The following is a 27,243-nucleotide window of genomic DNA, read 5'->3' as shown; positions in this document are numbered from 1 at the left end:
GCTGGCTGGATGCAAGACCGAGAGAGATGGCGGGGCATTGTTGTTGAGGCCAAAAACCTCTTAAGGTTATAGTGGCCAAATAGGTAAGGTAGAGTACAAACATACATTCTTTATCCTTTCAATTGAATGGCAACCTCTTCACAGAGATTTAGCAGAAGAATAATTCTTACGCTAGATCTTAAGCAAGTAGTTTTCATTGCTTGCAGCAAAAACATCTACGATAAATAAAAGGGTATGAACCTGATGAAAGTTAGTCAATAAATGGAGTCATATTCAGGCCACCAAGCAGTATTTTAACTTCATTTAGTACGTACATAATTCCTGATTTGAGAGGGAATGATGATGCCATAATGTTAGGAATGACTACAATTTCATTTCAATAACGCTTTTTTATTTTAAAATAGGACATATTTAAACATAGAGCACAACAACTTTCACTTGAAGGACAGAAGAGTTTGCTAATATGGATAAATTACCTGAATAACAACCAACAATACCTGCTGGGCTGAATATTTTTCACTCTCTGCCATACCAAACATCAATTCAGTTTCCTAAAATGCATTGATATACAATTCATAGATTATTCCAGCTGCATTACCTCAGTCCTTAAAAAAAAGAATAAAAATTTATCAATCTCAGTTTCGAATAACAACGCCAAAGGCGTCAATGCCCTCCTTCACTCAGCTAAAGCGGCAAAAAAGGAAATATTTGCAGAATTCAACGTGTATATAGCAGAATATGCGCATTTAAATCATCATAAACCAAATATTGGCAGATTTACACAACCAATGGCAACATTTATTTTCCTGTAAAAAAAATCAAAAATTGTGCCTCTCATTTTGGATAGCATCAACTCTTATAGCTATGAGGTAAGAGATGAGGCTATTACTTGAGATCAGAGGTAACATGAATCACATTAAATGAAAACAATTCCAACAATTTACGACAGTCATTAAAGTTGGCTGCAATAACCCATGACAATTAATTGTAGACAATGCCAAATTTGCTCAAAAGAAGTTATTCTCTGAAGGGTAGCAGCAAGCGTGCACGTGTAACAAGAAGCAAAAGTAACACACAAGCCAACGTCGTTCTCCTTGTGCATCCCATCCATAAAAACAATAACCTTTGTTAACAAAAAATACTTCCATTCAATTGCCAATCAATGTCCATCTTTGCCATTCGTGGCAAAGCCTTCATCATTATTAGACTCTGTTGCAATATATGTAATCCCTCGGAGATGACACAACAATGAAGTGGTCTTTGGATCCTAAAACAATATGGGCATTTAGCAGCCCATGTGCTTTCATTGAGGACATTAATCGATTCAAGTCTGTTGGGTTGGTACTTTGTAAGGTCACATGTGATGCCTCCATCACCAGGGAATCTCAAATACATGTTTACTACATAGGCATACCTTCCAGAGCTTTCTCTAATGGCACAACCACCAAAAGAGGAGACCAAAATTGTGCATTCTCTGGTCCCACAGCCTCAGCTTCAACCTTCACCATCGATCGGCTCTTCCACCTCCAGGCTACCAGCACTCTTGTGTACCCCACCGAAAGCACCATCTTCCTCCGCACAACCCTTGCCCACCTCCACCACTCCCCCCTTGGCCCTAGAACTTGCCCCTGCACCCTCCTCCTCCCCTGACTGCTCAGTCTCCCTCACACCTTCAATATCCTCGGGACCACACTCAAATGTTGGCAGACAGTCTGGCCCTAAGGAGTCGAGCAGAGGTGAGCCATGGGGACTGAAGCCCCCTCGACTGCTGCTGCCTGGCCTCTCCCCACTCGCCCCCACTGAGCCGCATAGAGACCCGCCATCCGGACCATGGAGGCCCTTTTCAGATCTACTGACTTGGTGATGTAACTCCAATAGCTGCTCTTCCAACTTCTGATTTATGGCTCTCAGTGCATTATATTTGTTCTCCACAGCCTGAAAATGAACAAAAGAGTCATTTTATCTAAGCAACAACTTTCATGATCCAATTAACCACTTGGGTTTGCAGTGACAAGATATTTCATCATGATGAAATGTTATTCTATTTGAGTTTAATTAGATATCTTGCCATATGCAGTGTACTTAGGACAGGAACAAGAAAAACTTTCTTCAAATGGATTTCATGAGGTATAAGACAATGGTAATATAGGCCAGGTCCCTCTTCCATTTGTATTTATTTCAGCATCTTCTTGAAGATAAACAAGAAAATTGTATCTAACTTCATACGCTGTTTTAAATCTTTACTACATATTTAAATCCTCCAAAATGAATAAATATGAAATCATGTATTTAATCACTGGTAGATAAGTTTTTCTGCATTGGTACAGTAAAACCTCTTTACATCGTAATGAAGGGGACCAAAATTTGGGCAATTTGATGTATGGAGGTTCACTATAGAGGTTTCAGTGATAGGCACCATTTTTCATGTCCTTTGGAAATGAAAGGCACTAATGTCTTTTAAATCGTTACATTTATGTGTTTAAACAAACATGCATGCATTAGTAAACATATTTTTACTATTTATTTTTATCAGAAAGCGAGCACTATCGTGTGACTTTTACTACGATTCGAGAGGAAACGATGTGATCTCTCTTAATTCAAGTCACTTAAAATGATTAGGATAGTTGGATACCTTTTTTCTTACTTACTGTTAGGTATGCTCTCATATGGAACAAAATGGCCACAACTAATGATTAACGTGAAAATTACGGCATATTAAAGGTGTATAAGAAAAAAATAAGGGTGAAACATTTATCGCTGAAAATGTCATTCCATGTACGTAATTGTGGCTGCATAAAGGTCTCCAGTAATTTCGGTACGATTTGCGGAGGTAGTTAGGCTGTCTCGGGGGTGTCTCCTTGGTATTGTAATTGGAGATTTTACGAGTTAAAGAGGTTCACTACAAAGAGGTTTGCCTATAAATTTACATGTAAATCTGACGGGACCGTAGGGGTGGCATGAAGTATGGAGGTTTATGATGTAAAGAGGTTCACTACATAGAGGTTTTACTGTACTATGATATGTAAGGAATATCAATGCATCAAAAATTTAAGTTTTCAAGTACGATATCCTGCCGACTCTATCAATGAATTTAGGGATCCACTTCGTATAACCTGTCATGTAACTTCACCCTAAAGGTGAAATTTCAACCCATTTCTTTAGTGAATGACTGCTATGATCACTCTACAGAACTCTAAGACTAAAGGTACAATAGAGCTTTCAGTATAAGAAGAAACCACCAAATGAGTTTCCCTCTCCATTCAGGGAAAACACCCTAAATAAAAATTTTCACTCCAGGAGGAGTTTGAGAAGTTGATGTGACCTTAAAATACTTCCCTCTGGAGAGCTCATGAAATACATTTTCCAATGAGAACACTTAACTTCAATAAAATCAACATTTAAAGGCGTCAACTATTACATTCCATTTTTGGGTGTATGTCTGCGTGCTTAACCCTTAGGTGCACGCTAAGCGGGGATTTTGCAGCATTTTTCAAAAATTCGAAATAGCGCGTTTACTGTGAATGGATCACTTGTGGTACACTTTGTTATTCTATTTCTGTACTTTTACCTCCACGAAGAACATATGTTTGCGTCACTGTGACCACCAAATATTGCGTTAGAATCTTACAAAGTGAGAACGACGTAACTTCGGGTGATTTGCCGCTAGATGGCGTTCACACGATACTAAGGAACTACTGATAAACTGTCGTTACCGTGGAAACTTGGAAGCATAATCCTTTTTGCAATACTATGTTAATATGTTGTCTCGTTTTTATTATATTTTTTGTAGGCATTTGCATCATCATTTCTTTACTATTATTATTTGTATAATTTATGTCAACCTCAAACTACATGCCGTAATTTAAAAATTTCGTCTTCATACTCAAATATGCATTACATTTATGTAAAAATGCATTACATACACTTAACTAGTGACCGAAAAATAAGTGATGCACGTTTATTATAATGTATTATGCAGTGGAGTTTTTCAAGAAATTTGCATATATGTAATTATGTGATATTTTTGTTTATAAATGAATGGGAAAAATATTTTAAGTGCTTTTATTTATAAGAAGTTACCCAAATACGTTAAAATACCCTCAAATTTGAATTTATACTTGGGAAAATCAAAAATGTAATAGTGCGGCAAAAATGCCGCTAGCGTGCACTGGCGCTAAACTTGCAGGCGTGTGCACCTAAGGGTTAATATTGAACTTGACCTTTCGTTCCTCCTGATGGGAACGTCGTCAGGCGACTGAAGATGTAAACATTTTTCTCTCGTACTGTTGGAAAACTGGTCCATTGTTATCATGGGTTTAAAAAATAAATAAAAAACCCAATTTCTAAAATGTCAACGATAAAAACGGGAGATGAGTATTGGAATATTGTTATTCAATTTTTTGAAAGGTATCTCTTCCACAGATGACTTAAATTATATCCATCATCCCTATTAAAATTTATAGCCCATTTAGAAATTCCTGCTGCCTCTCTAATTAACCATGGATAATATGCAGATGTTCTTGCAATGGCTTTGGCCTCACTCAGGAGGATCTTGTGTCCTGGCCCCTACATGAAATGATCGGCGTTAGCTGAAGTCTCCCATTGTCTTGCCTTCAGGGCAAAAAAAAAAAAATTTAAACCAAAGTCTTTTAAAACTAAAATTTAAAGGCGTCTTTAGACTGACATATGCACAGCATTATTTAACCATAGAAGGTAATTTACAATAAAATGTACCTCCAATTGCTCCTGATACTCCTCTTTGGCACACTTTAAAAGCCTCTTTTGATCTGCTATGAGCATATCTCGTCTTGTGACAATACCTTCCAGTTCTGTCACACGTGACTTGGCTGCATTCAAACTTGCTGTCTTCGAATCCATGAGCTGATGCATGTCTAAAATACAACCATAAGATTGATTGAAAATATATTACAATCACAATATATATAAATATACAACTATATATATATTATATTATTAAATAATATAATGCTTTATTCAATTTTTGAAGATATGTGTGACACATATCTGACAAGGATCCAGCATATAAAATTCTCATGATAACTTAAATGTATCAACTTCGCTGCACACACATGAAATTTATTAGAGAAACTTTAAGAACTGACTTTAGAAGCAAAGGAATTAAAGTTGGAGAACTATGAAAAATTTGACTTTTTTCCAAATCATGAAAAAGGGCTTAAAATTCTGAAATATTTACTAGAAGTATAAAAAATGGCTATTTTTGAATAGCCTAACAAGACTATACCAAAAAAAAAATCTTTAAATTTATGCATACATATTTATTTAAATATAACAGCAATAGTTAGAGATATGCTCGAGCCATTGTATATAGCAGGGGAAGCATATCATTTATTCATATTTTATAATTCTCTTCACAGCTTGCAAGAAACACATGCCAGTCAACCAAGAGCATAGCAGCTTTACACCATGACTTTTGGAACTGACCTTCAGACAATACTGAAACAATGAATTACTGCCTAAATGGTAAATGCATCCATAAATTGAATTCATTCACAATACAGTTTTGCATGAACCTAAGATGAGCTTTTTTTCCCTCCGAACTCCTGCAGAAAAAGGGCTAAAATTACATTTGCATACAAATTCTCACCTTTAATTTGCATGTTACATAATCTGAATTATGGGTACCCCAGTACACCGCCAGATGGCTTTTCAATGAAAAACCGACATTTAAAGTAGCAGCACCATAATTACAATAATTTAGTTTTACGTTTACGTTTGGAAAAAAAACTTTTTGGCCACAGGCAAAGATTTGGTAGGTGCCTCTGTTCTGGTTACCAAATTAGTCACTCGAATACTTTCACTCAATATAGACATGGCCTCCTTTAATATTTAATTATTTAAGGTAGCCAATGCATAGTACCTATCTTCGGGAAATTTAGGGAAAAACAGTGGGGATTATATAGAGAGATATACGGTTATTATTTTTTAAAGTTAAATTTTTTCCCTGCTGAAGTTCCAAATAAAGGAGGTCATCTTAGAATCATGCTTGTCTTAGATTTAAGTGAATACAGTTTTGCATTACACTTCATTATTAAAAGTATCAGAATTATTTCCTATCTTTATTGGATAATTTGGTAAATCATAGGGTGCTAACATAATATGTATAAACTTTTTTAATAAACATACAAAGTGGAAAAAATTCATTACACGTTCAGCTTATGGTAACGATAGCACCATATCAAGTGATTTTTAGTATAGGTAGAGTATAAAAAAAGTAAAAAATTATACAGAATTTTTCTGCCAATAAAAAGGGCTCAAATTTGCCCTATCAATGAAAAAAGTCCTCATATCTACACAAAAAAGCAGAAGAATTAACTTACTTTTACTTTCTTCATTAAGCGTATCCAATATCATTGACAGCTCCTCAGTTCCTCGCTTTTGAAGAGCTTGCTGAGAGAAACTGTCTCGATATCGCTGCTGCAGTTCTCCCATTAGCACCATTTCTTTCTGAAGATGTTCCAATTCCCCACGGAGCTGTTCACCAGCACTTGCTTTCTCCAGCACCTGACGAAGCTCCACTCTCACAGCAAATAAACTGGATTCCACATTTTGAAGCTCCTGAAATATATTTCACCAACCATTACAGCGCAAAGGCCTTCCTCATAGTGTCACATTCACCCCCTGCCACACGCCCACTGAGGCAGCTTGCATAGCAGTAAGTAGATGCAGATCCATGTAGATATGCAGCTCACAAACTACTAAGAACAATCTGAAGTGACTGCGCTTTTTCGGGATAGATTTACAAATTCATATTGTGAACCCCTGATTGCTAGGAAGTAAAGTTTTCTCAGGTTTCGCACCAGATCGGGTCCTCCATGTCTCCTTCCAACGCAGGGTTCCAACGCTAACTAAATTATAAAATCAACGGGCTTTTCCAGGTTGCCACAGTCTAAATTGCGTCAAATTCACTGTCTGTTGATAAGCCATTTTAGGAAGAATTATTGATCACATTACAATCACTGGCCGCAAGTTAACTTAAAATATAGCTAACGCGATAAACACCAGGAATGCAAACGTAGCAATGAAAGTGCTCTTATGACGTTGCCTATCGCTAGCAAAATTTAGAGCCGGCTAAAGGTTGTGTGTGGGAAAATGGAGGGTGACAGGGAAGGGAACAGGCGTTTGATTTCTTGCCAGGGTTAATGATCACTTTGGTTCACGGTCTCCAGATCACAGCCTTAAGGTCTGTGTGTCGTCATGGCACAAGGACCAATAATCGCACTTCGAATATACGTGTGCAGATGAATCCGTGGACAGTGCCTGCGTGTGACTGACCTTGAAATATGATTGACGTATCGATTTTTCTTTTGCTCCGTCAATCGTAGATCTACAATCAAGTTTGAGAGGTTTTATGATGAATTTCACGGCTATTTCCAGGTTTTTTCACGGTGGACGGAATTCACGGCTTATTCACGGTTGAGTGGGAACCCTGCAATGTTTCAATGAGCAACTCGCCCATCGTCATCAGGGATTCAGGAATCCAATGATTGATTAATTCATGATGACGGTGACGATGGGCGAGTTGCTCATCGAAACGTTGGAAGGAGACATAGAGGACATGACACCAGTGCAAAACCCGATAAAACTTTACTTCAATCGTTTGCCGGGAAAAAACCAAAAATTGTAACACCCTGATTACTGTGTCTAAAGATGAGGATCAGGGGGTATAAATAATAATTTGAAAAACCAGATAATCAAACCAAAGACCTTTATCTTAGAGTTCTTAATTAAGCAAAACAAAACATGTAAAAGCAGAATTACTCTGCTGATTTACAAATATCACAAAATATTAATACACGGAAAATTTATGCTGGGATAAATAACTGCCCTCTGCACAAGTTTACTATGCTAAGAAAATTTAAAACACACAAAATCAAGTATTAAAGTTTAGAGTAGCGGGAAAATAGTTTTACGCTGAAGTAATGTCATACCTTAATTACAGCTTCCTTGCTTTCCCTTTCTTGCTTCAAGTCTTGCTCAAGCTCTTCATTCTTCACCCGTAGTAATTTGTTCTCATTTTGCAGAGAATGGCACTAAAATAGAAAAAAAAACATTCATACAGTATAATTCATAATAACTACCGAAAACCAATTAATCCATTTTTCAAGACAAAAAACTGAGAGATTCATACCAAAATTATTCAGCATGTTAAAGTTATGATAGTTTGTCAAGCATCATTCAGGATTTAAAGCATTTTACATATTTTATATTATAGAAAGAAAATGTAACCATAACTAAAATTAAAAAGTTTCCATTTCCCACAGCAATTAAGGTGAGCTGGTATCTTGAGCTGAACCAACACTTTACATCATGAGTCTAACTTGAAAGTATTGCAAGTCAGAGCAGCTAATGGATTAAGGGCGTTATGGTAGCTTTAACTCCCATGCCCCAATGCACTCCACCTGTACCTGCCAATCAGCTGAAATTAAATTTAGAAGGCTATCTCCTAAAGTAAATTAATATAGGAATTAATACCTCAGCAGTTTTGTGTTTTTTATGCAGTGCATTTCTTTTGTTCCTCAGGCTTTAGTATTCCTTAGTGAGTACTTGGCCACCTTAAATGTCAGAGTAGTGATACTTGAAACTATTAGTCCCATCCATTGGCGTAAATAGGAATATGTTTTGGGGTGGGATGAGGGGGGTTAGTGGGGGCTATCCCCCAGGAAACGGTGAGTTCAGGAAAAATTTTGATAAATAACATGCCTGAAAATGCATTTCACATCATTTTGGCACTAAAATTCAACTTTAAGCAGATGCAGTTATTATATATCAAATCCAGACAAGATTTTTAAATATTTTTTTTATTTCTCTGAGGCTTTCAGGGGTGGAGGGGGGAGAGGACACATTCCCTCACCCCCCCATAGTTACGCCACATCTTGTTTCCCAGTTCATAAATTTTTGGCAACGTATTAAGTTTCGGGATCACAGGTTCCTCAGTTTTCGAAGCTAATAACTTTTTACCTTTAATTATGTTTTTACAAATTAGAAGTACAGACATTTTTGCCATTCATCACTTTCTTTGCCAGTTTCCCATTAATTTTGACATAGACAATTGTGTTCTTATTTATTTATATTCCTCACCCTGAAAACAGAACTATTAAGCCTTTACATTGGGGGCTACAACAATGGACAATGACAAACATCTATGCCCTGGATAGGGGCAACCTTAGCAGGCACAGGACTCGAACGCGCGACCTTCAGTTTAGCAAATGAGGACTGTACCTCACCACCACCAAGACGCACAAATGTGTGCCTTGGTTTGTTCTATATGACCATTCTTATCCTTGACAACAGTGGTTTTTCCTTTTTTGGATTCTCAGTAACAGCAATTTTTTAGTTTCAAACTTTGTAAAATCATCCATCCAAAGGCTTTCTACACCAAAAATGTATGCATATAGATTTGTTTTTCTAAATTTGGAGTGGGCAAGAGAATCTAATGGACTGATTTTTGTACTTGCCAATGCTCTCAATACCTGATGCTATGTCTACCACAAGGTCATGTATCAGTGGGGTTCTGTAAGGGAGGCAACTCATTCATACACCTACATTAGGGCGTATCGGAAAAATCGATTATTTTCAAATCCATCTGGCCATCAATTTTGACCTTCCCCCCCTAAATTGCATTTGAGCGAGGGTCAGGGGTTCACCTAGAGGTCTAAACATTTTCAGGCCTTATTTTTGATCGGTCCCACAACTTCTTTTCATTGGGCCAGATGGATTTGAAAAAAATCGATTTTTCCGATCCGCCGTAACCTACATCCATAGGCAGATTTAGGGGAGGTGGGGGAACGTGTCCCCTCCAGGCACTTAAAAAATAGACAATATTTTTTATACAGCCCCAATATGATTACATTCGTTTCGTGCACTTCCACATTTCAATATCAAACACCAACCAATAGCTCCAAGACCAAAGCAATATTCACAAGCAATAAAAACTTTGAAATGGATGTAAAAATTTATCTTTGATAACAACCTGGATTTGCAATCAAAGATAATATGATATGACCACAATCAATTGAATATGTTAGAATACCTTTTGGTGCTCATAGTCAATAACTTTCTGCAACTGGCTTTCCTTTTCTTTGAACTCTTTTCTGTAATTCTCCCGTTCATTGTACACATTCTCCAAGTCTTTTTGAAGCAAAGATAATTGGTCACGCTGCAAAAATAATTAATTATCAAAACCAATGCCACACAAGGACAATAGGTACTTCAAACAAAGCGTTTGATGAGCATTCTCACCAAGGCATTGTTATGCTCTTCTAAAGCGCGATTGGTCCTTGACTTTCCAAACAGTCTTCGGTTTCTTTCCCCATGGACATCTCTGCAAAGTCTCTCAAATTGAAATCTGATATGCCACAGCATTAACTGCTCTTTTAAAATTCTGTTTTCATTTTCAATGGCTACAATAATGAAAAAATTGAAAAAAATAATGGTAATAATACATAAGAATAGCATTTAAATATATGTACACCCAAAATAGCTTCACTGAGAAATAATAAGGGTAATCATTCATTACTTAAGATATTATTTCCAAATTGAAGTCAATTTTGCTTTAAGGGCACAAAATATTTTCTTGGATGATTTTATCACATTCTCTCATGAAATTCACAAGATTTTACCAATTAATGTTGATACATATTTTGAAAAGCTCACAAGGCATCAAAGTCCATAGAGCACAGGTGACTAACAGATGACCAGCAATCATGGAACTATCTTGAGCTGGGGACTGAAATTATTTTTTATAATCCTTGGGTCCATATCCTCATAAGTATAAGCTTAAACAGTTTTAAGCCTGATTTTCCAAAATTTCAAAACAGTTATTCTCACACCAATACACAGAAATAATAATTACTCGGCACATGTAAGACAAAGTGTGATCTGTATTCCTAAGAAGAATTGGTCCCATAATTGCCGTAAACTTGTGATTATTTGTGGACAGATAATTCGTACAAGAGTTTCACTCACAAAAAAATAAAATTGGATGCAAAAATTCTAGGATTGTCATATTTCAATGCAAGGATACAAAAGGCTAATAATTTCCATTAGAATTCCTTTCACAAAACGTAATTTATTTTCTTTACATGCTGACAAGGAATTTTTCAAGTTTCATTGAATGTCTGCTCCAGGATTGCAGTAGATGACGAGCTTTATCAATAAATCATCTCTTAATCAATAAATGAAAAGTTAAAAAATGTAATTTATCAATGCCATGAGGACTTGTACAAGCAAATCAATCTTGAAAATGAATGCATTATTTTTGTTAATAAGGCATGAGTGGCTTTTGTTCTGAAAAGGAAAAATATTTCAATTCGTCTCTGAGGAAATCATCTGTAGGAATTTGGCCCGTCCCCTGCATATTTTTCTTGTGTGTATGTCTTTACCATTAAAAATCAAACTAAGTGACAGAATTTACCTCACAGCTGCCATATTCTTACATGAAAAAATATGACTTTCTACATTGAGGGTTGAACAAATGTTCTTCGTTAGAGGAAAGAGAAAAATTCATTTTTAACTTTCAATGGCACGAAGATTTCAGTACTCACATTGGCAGGCCATCAAATGGATTATAATTAATTTCATTATCATAGCAACAAAATTCATTCATTAAAGTGCAATGAAAGATTCAAGATTCAAGTCCCACAGAATGCAAATTAGTTCACATCTCACTGTCACTGTGTGAAGTACAGGTTCATAAATCGGAGGTTTTAATGGGAACCAAAATGATAACTTACCTAAGTGCTTGATCTTTTGCACCTCTCTTTCTTCCTGCAACAGGGAATTGGCTAAAGTCTCCATGTATTTGTCCAAGAGGGCATAGGGATGATGAAAATGCTTGATTGTTTGGACTGATGAGGGAGTATCTATCATTCCACGGCTGTCTCCATCCATTTCCGACTGAACCACTTGGGGGAAGAGGCCCATGAAAAGATGCTCGTAAGGATGAGGGAAGTAGTTCACTTCCACCGTTTGAGTCCCCTTAGCCTTGTGCTCACCCCCTCCAACGCCAGCATCACCCCCTACTGAGCTGGCTGCATCCACAGTCGAAGATCTACTGATATCTTTCTCACCTCCATGTTCTGCCGCAGCCCAAGAAATCACGTCACTAGCAGAAGCTTTGCCATCACTCGCATTTAAACCACCTTCCCCCCCACTCCCCTTCTCCTGTGCAGAATCCTTTCCATCCTCCCCCTCCTCTTCTTCCTTGAGGGCTGTTGCCGCCACCTCCCCCAAGATTGCGGTGGGACCCTTCTCAAAGTCAGGGCAAGAATTGGCTCTCTTGACCCGCGACGGACACTCAACCACCGGAACAGAGAGCCCCATCACATCCTCATCCGACTGAACTTCCCTTGACTCACGTCTACTGCCTATTCCAGAGGGTGGTAGTGAGAAAAGTTCACCGCAGTGGCTACCATAGTGAATTTGGGATACGCGTCTTGCAAAATCCATCATAGATGCACTGTTGGGCATATGCAAGCCACCCGCCGAGCATGGAGAACCGGCATTCAATTGACACTCTTCATCTTCCAAGCCAAAAACTTCATGCTCAGAGGCATGAAGTTTTTGGCTCGGCGGGGCGTGATGATGAAATTCACGTAAAACACTGTCATAGTGCCTTGCATGAAGAGATTCCTATGGCATTCAGAAAAAAATTATAGACATTAATAACTCAAGTTAATAAGGGAAGCTACTCATATACTAACATTTAAGTCCCAGACTACTTTAAAAATATTTCTGAATTTTTGATGAGATAGTTTTGATAAAATTAAACATCTTTACGTTAGATGTAATGTAATTTAGAAAAATTGACCTTAAATAATGAAGTAAATACAATAAAAAATTTAATTTCAGCAGATAAATTGTGACTTAAATAGGTGAAAATGCCAGCAATATTTGATGAACTTTATGACAAGCATCAAACACCAGAAAGATATAGGTAAGTACCAATTTTGAAATGGCTTGGGATTGATCTAAATATCTCTGCACTAACTCACTGCTAGTATGAACAAACACAGGCAAACCAATAGCTGGGGAGTGGCAACATGAGAAGAGCTACTGAGTTAATCAAGAAGCATATTCACCATCATCAAATAAAGAAACTCATCATGCCTCAAGATTCGAAGATGCCACACACACATGGACTACCCAAAATACCGTATAAGCGTGTGTAAGAGGCGCACACGTGTAAGAGGCGCACCCCTATTTTGAGCATCGAAGCTATGAAGAAAAAATTTTTTCGGCATTTTTTTAATACTATCGCGCGGTGTTGCAGACGTATGCCTGGAATTTCGACAGTTATCGAAATTTCCTCTTTCAATACTGATTGAAAGAGGACATTTTGGTAACTGCGGCGGTAATAGCGGCATAAGAGGGAGTAGAAAAAGTTCCGATCCTCCCTTCACATACGCCGTTGCTCTACGATGCTTGTCCTATTCACGAACAATTTTGTTTAAATGCTCTCGCAGGAGTATTGCAATAGAATTGCAGACGTGGAAAAGGCAAAACACAAAAGGCACATAGCATGAACCTTCCAAAGAGCTTGGACAACAATCGGGGCAATCTCAGCACCGTAGGATAATAACCACGTCGTAGATTTAGCGGAGCCACACTCGGCCCTCCATTAGCCAATGCCTCTGCCGTTATTTTCCTTTCCGAGGAAAATATCAAGTTACAGGGGAACAATGGAAACGTGTTTCATCCCTACCCCGTCTAAGCAACTGACCTTGATCGATCTCCCAGTTTCTGGAGGCCAAATGCTAGGTGAGTCATCTACTGAGCCCGAAGATATCTCGACAGCTTTCAATAATTGTATGACACGCACGAGGTTCTAAAAAGAAAGAGACCTAACGCGACATATATCTGACATCATTTAAGTTTTTTAAGCTCTAATTGTTTGACACAAAGATTTATAGTTACAACAAGGCTACTAATATTCAAAATAGTCCAAACAGCACAATTTCGGAAGAAACAAGCGTAGCATAAGCGCATTCAAACAAGACGAGACGGACTGGAAACTTCAGGCAACGCAAACTGCGTGTATCACATTGCTGCGCCTTCGCCCCTTCGCTTTGAAGGCAACGACATCACATGCAAGATCGGACAAGTTTTTCCCTTGCTCCTTCGCTCATAGCCTCGTTACTTGAAATACGGAGGGGAGGGAGCGAGCTCCTTCCCCTCGACGTATCCCTCCGCGCTCTTCACTTATAAGCATTTCTGGTTTCTTTTATCCACAATTTAGTCCAACAATCAACACACTCGTTCGAATATTTTAAAGCGCAGGTTTTGACACCAATATAATTTTCAGTTGCAATAATCCTCATATTAGCGTCCGAAGATGATTTTTGAAAAATCAGGTCCTCGGCGTATTGGAAATTACTTGGCAAGGCAGATATTGACTATTAACCAGGTATGTCCTTCAAAACTACGCGTTTCTCTACGTTTGATAAGCGAATACTACATGCAGTATAAATGCCGCGGGATGCCCACTCGTGGCAGTAAATTTAGCGCGCCCTCCGGAGCGAAAAACCCCGCGCGATCTTTTCGATGTTCACCACTTGGGTACCGACGTGACGGCGCGATGCTTACAAAAAAGCAAACAGGAGCATTTCAAAAATACGTCACTAAGGGAGAAACTCCCCTGCCTGCCGCTTGTTTTTGACCTAGGGTTTCAGATGACTGACTCACGCTGAAAACCAAGGCCACTCAGTTCCCCTTGGACTTGCGACCGGCAAAGGGGAGGGGGGGAATATAAGAAGTTTGTGTAAGAGGCGCACCCTCATTTTCGGCTGCAACTTCTGGGAAAAAAGGTGCACCTCTTACACGTGCTTATACGGTACATAAAGAAGAAGTGCCCCTGAGACCAATGAGTGCAATAAACACCAACAAATAAATTAACTACATACATAGCCGCTATACTGCACCAGAGGTGGAAAAGGTGAAATTTTACCTCAACAATTCACATTTCCTCAGCTCCATTCAAGACATTGGATTAGGCACCAGGGAAATTTTAGCTAGTTTTGAATCCATTACAAGAACGGATGAGCTAAATAGTTTAATACAGTAAAACCTCTATGTAGTGAACCTCTTTACATCATAAACTTCCATACTTCATACCACCCCTACGGTCCCATCAGATTTGCATGTAAATTTATAGGCAAACCTCTATATAGTGAACCTCTTTATCTCATAAAACCTCCACTTATCATACCAAGGAGACACCCCTGAGACGGCCTAACTACCTCTGCAAATTGTAACGAGACAACTACAGACCATTAATGCAGCCGCGATTAGGTACATGGAATCACATTTTCAGCAATAAATGTTTCACGCTTATTTTTTTTCTTTTACACCTTTAATATTCTGTAATTTTCACGTTAACCATTAGTAGTGGCCATTTAGTTCCATACGAGAGCATACATACCGATTTATTTATGCGAACGAGTGATCATTTTCCTAAATATTTCCACCCACTGACATTTAAATTGAAATTTTCATTAATGAGTAATTAAACAATAATGTTCAACGGGTACTTCGCCTTGCATAGTAAGCATCAAAGAAATAGAAGGCCAAACACCCAGCTGCAATGCAGCACAACAGTAATGTACTCAATGTTGCAAAATTGCCACGAGAGAAAATAACTGTAGGAAGCGTGGGATATCACTGCTTACTGTTACACTTACTGCACTAAACAGCCAAGCAAGCAAGCCCTTTGCATTCCATTATTTTTCACAGTGAGTACTCGAAGTAATAAATGATTCCCTATCATCAATTTTGCAATACTGTTTCAGTCAAACTTTGTCACGCTTTCTATTTAGTAGTATTTTTACATGGTACATGTCCCCAAACTTAGCTGAGGTGACACCATATTTGTATTCTCTATCATTCCAAGACTTTCCAGGTTTTCCAGAAAAATGGTCACAACGTTACCTGATTCACTACAGTAAGTAAAACTATAGAAAAAGAATTCAAACATGCAACTAAAATTTTTCCACAAAAAAAAAAAAAAACATTCTTACAGAAAAAAAAAGTGCCAAGAATCTCAAGACTGCATGGCCGTCTATAAAAAAATGAAGATGAGAAATACAGCGTAATCCAAAGAATGAGTCTAATCCTCTAAAACTCACCTTGCCAAAGACATTAGTGTCTATGCTCAATTGGTCTCCTTCCTTCACTATCTCCAAAACTTGATCTTCTTGACTCGCATTTATTTCAGGAATGGCTCCACTGTCATTCTGCAGTCCATTCCTCTCCATTCCTTCTTTCCTCTTGGCCATGCCTCCCTCATCGGGAGAGACATGTGACCCAGCCACGGCTGCATTCAACGATCCTGAAGGGTCCTTGCTCACTGGGCTCACCAATTCGCTCTTTTGCAAGGCTGTGCTCTCCAGAGGCAACACATGAGGAGGACTCTGTCGCTGTGATTTGACCGGCTGACTGCTGAACGGTACAGGAACTGGCTGCGCCAACTTGGTAGAAATGAGCTGTTGTTGACCTTCTGGGGAAAAGGGAGCTGACACAGACTTTCCCTCGCCTGGGACGCTAGAAACTGATGAGCTGCCATCGACACCACCCACAACACTTGAGGTGCCATGCTGCAAGGGAGGAGCTGAGGACTGGCTGCTGCCTTGGAGACCCACCGACGAGGCCTCGATCTGCTCCAGCCTCACCTTCAGCATCTTCTGCGAGAAGAGGGAATCCCTGCGGTCCACCATTGTAAGTGCATTGTTGTTACCACCACTCCCGCCAGCTGCACCATCTGGGAATCGGAAGGGTGAGAGCTCCTTTTTCATCGGGGATGACGGTTGAGAGTGGGAAGGAGTTCCCCCACCTGAAGGTGGCTGCGGCCATTTTCCAATGGAATTCAGAGCCCGAGCCACACCTGAGTTCATTAGAGGCCTCACCGTTGTGGGCCTAACATCCTGATGAGAAGCAGAGGAAAATGAAAAGTTAACTGAGGGAAATTTACATACATTGATGCACAAGGGAACCACATTTCCAAACCTACGTTATGAGCCAAGACATAAAATTACTAAATCGATGCACGAAAAAATTTCAAGGCTACACAGGTAAAATAATTGCATAATGCCTTCAAAAATCAAAATGGATCATATCTAAGCGTGCTATAGATACTTTTATCCACAGAATTCCATGTTTAACTACACTATTGAATGATAGCTTGCATTGAGGAGTTTTTAGACAGTACTACTGAATGTATTGGTAACATGCTTTATCTAGCAAATAGGAAAACAAGCCCTTTAGGCTGCAAGCAAGCAAGCACTGGTCACATGAAGGAAAGATTATCAATTTGTCAGAGATGCTCGATAAGCTCAAAAGAAAGAAAAATCTTTATTCAACAAAATAATTTTCGTACAGTTGATAAATAGATGAGTGAACCATAACTTATAAATTGGCCACTCTGTCCATCATCCAACAAATCCATTAACTAAGGCATTAGCATGATCGTAAGTTAATTTGAATTACCCACTGCTCCCTATGATCACATTGTCATCACAGGAGCAGTTGCCCAATATATTCTTGAATTATGCAACTGCCTGCAATGCCATTCAATTTAATTTCAAACCTTCATCATAGGCATTGCATCGAAGTAGATCTCCTCTTCACAAATATAGATTTCATAACTAAGACCATTTACAGAAACGAAAGACAACACATTTGTACGTTCACATGGGTTCAACACAAAAAAATGTAAAAGAACAAAACTGCAACAAGAACAACCCAACGCAACTTATAAATACCTTTATTGGTGTGGTTTCTGGAGTGGCTTCAACAGCTGCTTCGGGTGGGGAGGTTCCTTCATGATGAAGTGGTGACATGATCCCGTAATTCTTAATAAAAAAAATTAATCCCACCTCTAGCATCTTATCTCAATACTGTGAACATTCAAAAGTATGAAACAGACAGAGACACACGCAACATTCATGAAGAAGCAAACTGAATACATACCAGTGAGTTTGGGGTTTGCGGAATGGAAGTGGTGGTTGAGTGAATCGATGCCGTGGTTGAATGGATGGATGTCGTCGTTGAGTCTGCAGGGGGAGGAGTGACCACTCCATACGTCACACTTGGACTCCAGAAATCGCTATCACTTAGAAGCTGACTGTACAATGAGGAGGAACTCATCAGCTGATTGGACTTCAGCTGTTGGTGAGGTGAATCCGGCCCTATAACAAAAAAAATGACTCAGTGAACTGACAACCTTTCATCAATTACAAGTCTTCATTGTTTTCAATTCACAATGATTCATCCAACAGCTCTCCTCCAAGTATGAGGGCGACTGATCAAAACACTTCCTCCAATAATGACCACCATGGTTGAGCAAAATATGTGAAATTTTCAAGTCAAAAAGTTTCTTGAATATTCTTTCTTATAAAAATTTTTGGAACTAGATGAGAATTACAATTGAACATACTTGTATCATTCCATCAGGTCATATAACACATAATAACTGAGGTTATAAACTTTATTTGAAAGAGATTGAGTATTTAGTCTGTATGGTCCCCAGTTATACTCGAATACTAATGTACCAGTCTACATAAAGTTGAAGCTGATGCACAGAGCTCTTGAAAAACTCACCAATTACATAGGAATTTTCTTGCGAAGAGTCTAAAATGGCATGAGGAATAACATAATCTAAATTAGGACACAACAAGTCTGAATTTGGGTTCTAGAAATCACAGGATTATGGCAATGATCAACTGACCATAACAAAATAGCTTTATATGAAGTACTCTATTTTAAAAATTAGAGTTATACTGTAGGGAAATACATACACTCACCGGTGGAGTATTCTAAATTACTCCTGGATCTGAATGATGTCAGGCTTTGCAATGGAATTTCTTCCCTAGATTTCTCCATGTAGTCCAAAGTTAATTTCCCACACTCAACAATAACGTCATGATGTTCCATTTTTTTCCACCTGGAGAATGAGAAATAAAACTTCAAAACAGAATGGAAAATTTATTTGCCAATGAATGGATGTGAAAACAACAGACATAATTAGTCAAGTGCACACACCATTAATACACTTTCACTACCAAAAATTTACATCCACTACTTACAAGTTATGCTAGCTTGCTATTTCCAAAGTTTATTTCTTTCCTAATCTCAATACTAGCTACAGAATAACCTACATTATTGATAGGTTAAGGAAACAAAAATGGTGGTTTGCATATTAAAAACAGAACAAACTGAGCAGGAAAACAGGAAAAAAGATATAACACATTCGCCTAAATTCTCTCATTTGCATTGGGAAGCGCAGGCTGACCATGTGAGCACCCTGCTCTGTTTACTGAGCTTAAATTTATTTCACCTCTCTCATTAACACAATTAGCTCAACCATTCACTACTGCTCTCCCATAATAGTCGCTTCCAATGATTCTTTTAGGATATTGTTCAAGAAAAGTTACATATTAACTACTAGGTGGCAAGGATCACAAAAAATATAAATATTTGAGTTCCTTTGTATGGCTTGCACTCTTAGAACAACCCATGACTTGAGATTTTTTTATGTTAGGCCAACAATCTGTCACACCATGAAGAAAATCTGCACTTAATCTCACCAATATAAGTAAGCATTATAAATTTTCAACACACTAGAACAAACCTAATTTTCCATCATGGTTTCATGCCACCCGTCAAGTTTATCACAGTATTTCCTACGTTCACATAAGCCTTTTTCTCAGCCAGGATATCCACCAATATATGTCCTTTGAAACCATCAACGCAAAAGTCAACAAATGATTTACATTACCTGCTTGTGGCTGTCTCTGCATCCTTTGATGCAGTGACCAATTGTGGATGCATCCTCACTGTATCAATCATAGGCTGAAAATGGTTGAGAAAATAATTAAGATTGACTAAATTAATACAAAACACCCGAGCAAAAATAGGATAAGGAATAGGATTAGCTTCAACTGGTGATAAAACATCAAAAATTCATTAACCCTCGAGCGAGCTCGCTGGCATATTAAGTACGCCAATCTTCGAAAACCAAGGATTTCAACATTGTACATACATTCTGGTCTAGAATGGGCTCATGTACTCTCACAATGTACTTTGACTGTCTATAGTGCAAGTTTTCAAAGCTCAAAGTATTTTAGCTAATTTATTTTTAGATCAGCAAGAGGAACCGACACCCGTGGCGAACAAAGTATGCCACGTGACCAGCCGTGTACCTTGTGCTTTGCTTTTCTTGAACGATATCATGTATTCTTACATTACATTCGTTTTGACAGTGAATAGCATGACTTTTTAAAGGACAAAGTACTGAAGCAAATTTTTTTAGACCGGGAAGAGGAACCCGACACCCGAGGCATATAAATTAAGCCATGCGACTGGCCGAGTACCACCTGTGTACCTGTATATGTATCACCTATAAATGTAGGAGATTGTGTTAATTGATAGTGTTTTGAAATTTATGACCATGGACTTAGGAATTATGTTCAATGAAAAGAAATGTAACTTGTTTCCACAGACCAGGATAAAATATTTAGGTGTCAAGATAGACACTGTTAAAATGCAATTATGTTTAACTGTATCAACTTTACAAAGGGTTCATTATATAATCTCTGTTATCACTAGGTTGAGAAAGAAGGATATGCCCAAGGCACTGGGCTTCCTCTCGTGGATTGTTTATGTATTGAACTTGCCATTATTCCTAATCAAGGATGCGGCCCAACGCTACCTTAAGTGGTGGAGGGAGCTCTGGGAGGAACAGATATTTCATGCACCCAGGCAATTTGTTAATTATAGTTTATGTGTTGATGTCTACTGTGATGCCACGCCATGGCAAGTAGCGTGGGTGGTGCCTTCTATGGACATTTGTGAAGTGTGGGTCTTACCCAAACAAACCGCCATATACAAAGCGGAGTGCATAGCAGCTGTTATGGCCGCGTGCCATGCTATTAATGTGACACCGGTAGGAACCAAGATTCAGGTGTATACGGACAATACAGCAACTATGCATACAATGAACAAGGGTAAAGGCTTGGCATTTAATAATTTATATGTAAGAACTTTGTATCTGAAGGTAATAAAGAATGCGTCACATGTGGTGACCTGGTGCTACGTGCCTACCACTCTGAACCCGGCCGACTGTCCGTCCCGGACCGTCCTGCCTCCCTATGCCAAGTCGGCGGCTCATTCGCAGGCTGCTGGCTGGGTATATAGGCGGGACGACGCCTGGAACGGGCAGTCGTTCGAAGTTAATCGGGGCGAGAGGACGTAGGTCCAGATCTCTCTAAACTTGAACTAATTTCCACAAATTAAGATAAATTTTAACAAAAATCGAGTGTTATCATATAAATGCATGTACCATGGACCAAGTACGACCGGTTGTGTAAAAATATCAGGCGCGCTCGCTCGAGGGTTAAGTATTGTAAGAGAACTTCTGATAAAACCAGAAAATGGAACAAAAATAACAGTCAAATACTCCAGATGAGAACTCTTTACCTTAATAGTATGGCTGAATATGCCAAGATTTTCACGAACCCCATATTCGACTCTTAAATAACTTAGGAAGTTGCATGGATACATGCCATACAAGCGGTGAAACAGAGCATATAAGCCAAGCTGCAAATGGAGAAGGTGTTCTTCAGGGAGTTTGTTTGGGTTGTTAGTATTCCATGCCGCCAATCGACTGAAAAAGAAGATGCACAAATTTATAAAACCTACTCCCAAACTTCCACTGAAATATGAAATTTAAAAAAAAAATATTGATAACTATATATATCAACAAGATGCAAATGAAACAATAAAACCTAAAATATAAGCAGCGATAAGGTTAAAATGAAAACGATTTTAAGAAATAAAGACTTGCTAAATTGTATCTCTGACAAAATGTTGATAAGTGTGTAATGTAATCACAAAATTTCATAAATACATATATTACTTTGATCTAACTCAATACTCTCACTTCCAACAAGAATTTTTAGGTGACTACCACCAGTGGCGCAGCGAGGGGGGGGGGTTTTGGGGGTTAAACCCCCCCCCCCCCCAGAGCTCAGAGAAATATTTTAATTGAATTCATTTTACTTAACTGGATTGATATTACTGATAGAATAGTGTAAAAGGCCGGGACACAATGAACGCTAACGTGAGACGCGAGCCGTTAACGGGAAGTGGTAAAAAGATGGCGGAAAGGAAAGCTTATGGAAGGGACACAACCACCGTTTACGGAGAGTACGTAAACACGAACTTTCATCTCTTCCCGTGTCCCGTACACGAAAAGCCAATCAGAAGTGCCCGAAAATGGGAGCCATCTGTTTACAGCGATACAGCATTGTTGGCGCCCATTGCTGAATATAGCAGTTGTTGTTGTGCAACGTGAGCTGAAGAGAAGTCAGTTAAGGTAAGCCATTACTTAATTTACGTGCATACTATCCTCGTCGATTTCGAACAATCTTCAAAACTCTTCCTGCACACAAACGAAAAGACTGAAGACCACAAACAAAACCACTGCGCGGGCATTAGTCAATTTTCTTTCCGGCCACGGGAACGTCAATTGTGACCGCACGGTGGCGTTCCCCGTCTCATGTTCTCCCGCATCCCGTCTCACGTTAGCGTTGATTGTGTCCCAGCCTTAAGGATTAATAATATATCCCTCAGAAAGCCGTAAAACTCACCATTTTGAACCGTTTATCTTAATATTACTCAATTTATTAATCTCGCACCTACCGCTTATCCTGGTGGGTATTCCGTACCTCCACACACCCCGGTATTAGTTGTACCTAAACCTCCCCCCCCCCAGCCTTAATACCTGGCTGCGCCCCTGACTACCACCCCCTTAAGCACAAGAATAATTCTTTCTCCTCGCCATCTTACTCAGAAATCAAGGTCACTCTGCCCTTCTAACGACTTGTTTATAAGGTCAGACAGATAAGGGATTCATAGAGGTGCACCTCCACTTTCAGCAGTAATTTCTGGGTACCTAAGGCGCCTTTTATAAATGCTTATATGGTATTAGTTTCCATTTACAACAGGGAAGAAAAAATAGCGATAATAAAATAATTAAGTCTTTAAATATCATTCTTTGAACACATTTCATCAGCTCGTGGAACATTAACCACTCAACTTTAATCTCAAACATTCATTGATTTATCAGCCCTCTTTATACACCTACTACATAACTGATAATTTTCTTGCAGTAACAAATCTAGTTTGGAAAAAATATAAACATCATGATGAGTCAATGGGAACATCAATCAGAAAAATGATACTTGCATCTTTTTAAATTCTCACAGCCCTATTCTGTGAGACTCCAAAATTATTTTTTGAAATGGTGAAGCCACAAAAATTATCATGGCTAAACATTTGCAAGCATTGCTATTCAAAAATTTGTCATCTGATGGGGCTCATAAGCTACAATCAAGCAATTATTGAGGCTCCAAAATAGCAGGTCCGCAAAGAAAATCTTAACTTTTAATCTTAATCTCATATCATGGTATTTCATGTGTGACCACATTTCATCAGATTCCAATTCCTCCATTTTATATTACACTTGGCCATACAGGTCTCTTTGGCAGCATGACGATTTCTCCCCACAGATCTCACACCTATGGTCTGCTCTCAAAATAACAAGTCAAGGTCAGACCAGCCCAAACCCCAAACACATGCCTCCAAATTAGAGACAGATTGGTTCCACTATTTTTTCAGTTCTGGCTTAGATTCAGTTCTTGGTTTTCAGTTTTGGTTTCTGATATGTTCTTAATTCCGAACTTAAATAGTTCTATAATCGATTGGAAGAGAAAATTTATGTCTGCTTTTGATGCTTATCTAGGGCAATATGAATTGCATACAAAGAATCGTCTATTTTGCAACATCGTGAGGCATTGGATATTATTCAAAGCTAAATTGTTAAAGTATTAGATAATCGAAAGTATTGGAAATCAAAATTATGACAGAAAAGTTACCAACAAAAATACAGCAGTCAAAATTCACAACTCATCAAAAATTGCACTGCATCCCAACGAGTTAGGAATTAATTCCACAAAAGAGGATGTATTTATTTATCAATGGCATGTAGCAATTTCGGTTTGGTTTGCCAGGTCAGCAAGGAAAATATTAATAAATGGTCAAGTCATCTCCCACACCACAACTGTTGATACTTTCATAGCCGCCATTGTAATCGCTCTACATGATTGCTCGGATCGCATTGCAATGTTTGCAGAAAATGACAAAAGAACCTTTCTTAATGATGAAAAAGCCTTTGAACCACAGCTGAAAACTGGTCACGCCATCCATTCATTGCCGTGCCCATCTGCAGGTAACACTACAACTCAGAGGGAACAACATTATGAATTGCTTGTTTCTTCCTCAACACTTTTGCAGCCCTTTAAATACTCTAAAATTCAATGTGATAACCTTTTCAGTTTCTTCTGAGTAACAGCTCGAGTAAGAGTACAACAATCATTGGCTGAAAAGAGAATTTTTCTGGTATGATTCCACTACAGGCATTTCCATCATTAAGAAAGTTTCAATTTTCTTCCACTGCAAACAATATTAGACAATTATATCAATAGTAAGGAGTGATAACTACATATGGCAGTTCAGGAAAGACGTCACTCAAACAATTCAAAGGTACATCCAGCATAGGAAATAATATGGAATTTTTTACACCTGAGTAATATAGGTAGGTGCACCAATACGAATTCCCTTTTGCCTCAAACATCTTACAAAACTAGGTGGATGATGTCAAACTTTTAACCAATGCTAACTTCAACTACTGCTAATGGATTACACATGTCTAAATAATAGCATATGCATGGGCATGTGCCTAGATGGCTGCACCACAAAGGATATCCATCCTCCCAGACCATGTGGACCTGGGAGGTACACCTCTGGTGTGCCCAAAGATTTTATAGGGGAGGGGGGGGGGAGAACGGTCATCTGCCCACTGAAGGTTCTACTGTGCACAAGACTGTGACTCGTCAAATAAAGGTAAATGTTGGATTTGCAGTGCTGGGAGGAAGGGGACCTTTGCCTCTTCCCCAATTCAGGGTTACTGCCGTACTGCTAAGGAAAATAGCCTCCCGCTTGGGAGACCCAAACACAAATTTGAACGTAAGAGAAACAAATCCTGAATCCAACCATTGCCTTTACTGCTCTAACTGCAGAAATCTCAGTGTCATCGTCACTGCTTTCTGATTCAAATTCTCCCGTTTTTGGCACAGTAACTCAAGTAGAGTTTAAAAAAATTAAATTCCGAGGAAAAACAGTTTTGAAAATTATACCTGATAAACCTTCACTCTTGGAGTACGATTCTTAATTGAACAACGACAGTCTATGAATGGTTACAAGATCAATAGAGAACTGTCAAGAGGCTCTTAGGGTGGACAACATTTTCCATAGATGAAAACAAACTTAGAAAGCCCAAAAGACAATTCATCTTCATTGCCATGTGCTTTTAGGTACAGCCTGTCACACCTAAGGTAACGCGATGATGGTGGCTTTTGAGATCAGTGCAGTGATAATATAAGCACAATAGAAGATGACCAGCACATTGCAGCTTATTCCCCCTAGTTTACATACAAATAAAAATTTCATAACATAGAGAAGAAAAATGCTGACATAACACTAAGATACATATGATACAACTGGACAGAGTATTCACTCACCTAAACACGTCAAAAATATCCTGCAGATATGGCCCAATTAGAGCGGGGATCATGGGAAGAAGCACAATTATAACTAGCAGAGCACTCATAAGCGGTAAAATATCTACCTCAGTCTGAAAAATAATGAAGGAACACGTAGTCATTAGAAAAAAGACAAAGTGGTTCTATATAATTATGGCCATTCAAGTTATTGGTAGACATTTGAAGTGAATTCTTCTTTAGCTGGTTGAGTATAAGAAAATCCAACAACAAATTCCAATGAAAATTCATTGGCTTTTATTACGACCAGCCGCACATATTAACTACTCCAAAAGTGACATTTCAAAGAGAATCCATAATTAGGAGCAAAGAAATGTATCCACCCCAACTAACTAGAGCCAAAATAAGAGATCATAATGGCCCATTGTGGCTCACAGTACTCAGAGGAAATGATCACCAAAAAACAAACTCTTAATCACTGTATACGAAACTAAAATTAACGATAAAACTCAATTAATAACAAGATAATAACTCGAAGAGACATTGAAAATTACCTTTAGCAGCTTCAATAAATCCTTCATAAGAGTATGTTGAGCAATTTTGTAGAGCCATGTAGGTTGCCTCCTAACTATATGGCCCAGTAATGTGAGGGACTGCTGCTTCTGCGAGCCTTTAAGACCCTCAGAAAGCCTGTAAAAAATAGATGTCAGTGCTAGAAACCAATAGCCGCAGCAGCAAAGTGAAAGAATGTTACCTACTTACCTGTCAAAAAGGTACTTGTCATGGGGTTCCCTGACGCCTACCAAAATTTCCACCATTCTATATGAATTGGTAGACATATAGTAGTCGAAAATACCATTCAGCAGCCATGATTCTTTGGCTGAAATAAATTCCAGAATCATCAGAAGGAACATGAACGACATGCCATTACAATAAAAAGCTAAATGAATTCCGTACTTGCATTGAAGTGCTCATGAAATTTCTTCTTTATGTCTTCAACGACTTGCGGTTGATTAGATTCTAAAAGGTTAAACAGCTCAGGAACGTCCATTGCTTCTGAATTTCGACCATTAAGCCAGGAGAATTACACCGAAAAATATTCTTTACGCGTCGTATAAACGTTAAATAACATTTTAACTTTACCAGAGGCGAGTTTCATGAAGGCGAGGCATAATCATATCCGTCCAAGGTGATCCTACAATACAGTGTCATCTCAGACTGCTAATACCTGTAAACCCTCAGCGTCTGAAACCGATATCGCGATGGAAGCGCACAACTCACACTCTCTAATGACATTTAAACTCGAAAAAACAACATGACACCCACGGTTTAATGCGAACTTATTAACAAAATGAAAATTACCGAATCGTTACAAGAAAAAAACGAGGAAGTTAACTCTCTATTAATATCAAATACGCCCACACAGAGCATCAAAAATCAATATTTACATATCAGTGGGAATTATTCATTGACTTTTCACCAATAGTTTTCAAATTAACGCTAATTTAGCTAACAAATTACAACATTATTTCCATCCACCCTCCACGGTCCACCTTCTTGGCCGCACATCTTTCACGTACGAATTGTATGG

At 38.5% G+C, this 27,243-nt stretch overlaps 1 protein-coding gene across 3 annotated transcripts; it reads right to left on the bottom strand.

Annotated features, from left to right (window-relative positions):
- Nucleotides 1-374: 374 nt before the first annotated feature.
- Nucleotides 375-27,243, bottom strand: LOC124157453 (hamartin). 3 transcript variants are annotated; one of them, XM_046532159.1, is made up of 17 exons: nt 26,610-27,243; nt 26,415-26,532; nt 26,207-26,342; nt 25,674-25,786; nt 21,511-21,697; nt 19,811-19,884; nt 18,831-18,976; nt 18,004-18,221; nt 17,796-17,885; nt 16,164-16,958; nt 11,775-12,672; nt 10,282-10,442; nt 10,073-10,198; nt 7,971-8,072; nt 6,360-6,597; nt 4,735-4,892; nt 375-1,935 (listed from the first exon to the last, which is right to left on the bottom strand). In XM_046532159.1, exons 1-17 carry the CDS (start codon nt 26,701-26,703, stop codon nt 1,495-1,497), a joined length of 4,095 nt encoding a protein of 1,364 aa, XP_046388115.1. In that variant the 5' UTR covers nt 26,704-27,243; the 3' UTR covers nt 375-1,494. The 3 variants fall into 3 exon arrangements, with proteins under 3 accessions (XP_046388115.1, XP_046388125.1, XP_046388134.1); XM_046532169.1 differs by having other exon boundaries at nt 18,837-18,976; XM_046532178.1 differs by lacking the exon at nt 17,796-17,885.

The sequence above is a fragment of the Ischnura elegans genome, chromosome 1 (genome assembly GCF_921293095.1).
Source record: "Ischnura elegans chromosome 1, ioIscEleg1.1, whole genome shotgun sequence".
In the NCBI taxonomy this organism is placed as follows: domain Eukaryota; kingdom Metazoa; phylum Arthropoda; class Insecta; order Odonata; family Coenagrionidae; genus Ischnura; species Ischnura elegans.
This window is presented reverse-complemented; position numbering and strand designations above follow the sequence as displayed.